This window comes from Egretta garzetta, unplaced genomic scaffold, assembly GCF_000687185.1.
Source record: "Egretta garzetta isolate BGI_Z169 unplaced genomic scaffold, ASM68718v1 scaffold14, whole genome shotgun sequence".
In the NCBI taxonomy this organism is placed as follows: domain Eukaryota; kingdom Metazoa; phylum Chordata; class Aves; order Pelecaniformes; family Ardeidae; genus Egretta; species Egretta garzetta.
The window spans coordinates 7684540-7686251 of record NW_009259588.1 but is presented as its reverse complement, the minus strand read 5'-3'; the positions used below and the strand labels follow the sequence as shown (position 1 = coordinate 7686251).

The 1712-nt window shown below is 41.8% G+C and overlaps 1 protein-coding gene across 1 annotated transcript in view; it reads left to right on the top strand.

The window, feature by feature from the left end:
* Positions 1 to 298, top strand: part of HIVEP1 (HIVEP zinc finger 1) — a 34800-nt gene extending 34502 nt beyond the window's left edge. The window contains 1 exon segment of the mRNA XM_035893443.1: positions 1 to 298. This exon segment is cut by the window's left edge and continues 34 nt beyond it. Coding sequence (XP_035749336.1) covers positions 1 to 298 — 298 coding nt within the window.
* The last annotated feature ends 1414 nt before the right edge of the window (positions 299 to 1712 follow it).

Genomic DNA, 1712 nt, shown 5'->3' with positions numbered 1-1712 from the left:
CCCGCTGACCGACTACGAGCGACCCAACGGTCCGGGGAAAGCGGATCCCGAAAAGACTGACCTCACAAACCCCGCCAAGCCAAAGCGCGATGTCCCTTCCCTCCAGGCGAAGAGGGCTGCCCCGGCGGAGCCCCGCTCCAAGGCGAATCCCGACCCGTTAACCAAGTCCCCAGTCCACCGAACTGTCTCCCCGGACAGACAGGTACACAGGCCAGCCACCTTGCCCCGGCGGCAAAATACGGTGCAGTTTAGCGATGGCAGCAGTGACGATGAGGATAGACTTGTAATAGCAACCTAGTTTTTGTTTTTCATTGTGTTTTTATTTTGGGGGTTGTTTTTTGTTGGGTTTTGTTCTTTTTTTTATAACACTTACAGGTTTCTTTGCAAACCTTCCTTTCCTTAAAGCACATTTTTCTGACACAAACCCATTACTAATCTTCGTGCAATCATGAACTCTTGACCAATAATTGTTGTTTCTTGTCAGCTCCAGCCATTTTTGTACATGTTGTATAGACGATTGTGCCTTTTTGGAGTTTTATGTTTAGAAACCTGTACAGATTGTTGAATATATATATATAAAATATATATATATAAAATATGTATATTAAAACCAGGTAGTTGCTTGTGTTTAGTAAGTAAACATCCTATGTCAGATAAATAAAGGATTAAATTATATGTTGCACTGTTAAATGTAAATTTTTATGGCTGTGGGAAAAAGTTTCTGTGTACAGATCTAGTATGTAAAACTCCATATTTATTGTATCCATATTAGTCTTGGAAAAGGGTCTGTCCATCTTTCTTGTGTAAGACGGTAGCTTTACACTTAAAAGAGAAATACAGTATCTGTGTTATGAAATATTACAGTAAAATTTTGTTTACTGACTTTACCATTGCTTATGTTGTGCCTTCTTGATGCAGCCCGGTAGTTGGAGAGGCGCTTGACTCAATTCCTTTTAGTAACCCTTCCAGCTGCTTTCAGCTTGAAAGGATGGGAGGTGTGGGGGGTGAGAGGGGTGGTGTATGCCCCCGTGGTTTCACCTGCCACGAGAGAGGGGGTGGGGTGATGAGCTCTTTCAGGCTTACTTGGAGCAAAACCTGCCATTTGAAAACATCCTGCGATGGCACAGTGGGGAGGGAGTCCTTCAGCTTTTTGTCGAGCGAGCATCCATCCACCTTGTGTTTTTAACGCTGCCTAACTAAAACCTGAAGGCTTCCCTGAGGGAAAACAGCAAAAGGGTCAAGATGAAATATTTTTTTATTTGTAATCTTGAACTATAAAACCGCTTTTTATTGACATTAAAATGTTGTTACGCAAGAAAGGAATCATTCTTTGTGTGTTCTTAATTGCAAAGCCCACCATACAGTTGGTGAAAATGCCACTACTGTAACGAGGATTTGGCATTACCAGTTACCATCAACTTCTTCTGAAACTGCATTTCAGGCCATCTTTGTTTACAGGTAGACAAAGCCAGTTTCTCCCTAAATACAGCTTTGTCTTAGCCATGCAGGGGAAAAAAAGGGACTAGAGATCTTAATGTGCCCTTATATCAACAAACTCGTCGTTATGGGCATGCAGGACATGGATGGATCCCAGAATAATAAAATTTAATAAAAGTCTGTTTGCATATAGTGAAAACAATTTAAAGTTACCAGTAAATTTTTCAGGTGTTCAGCTACTGCAGGAGACAAGTCTCACATGTTACAGGGCTACG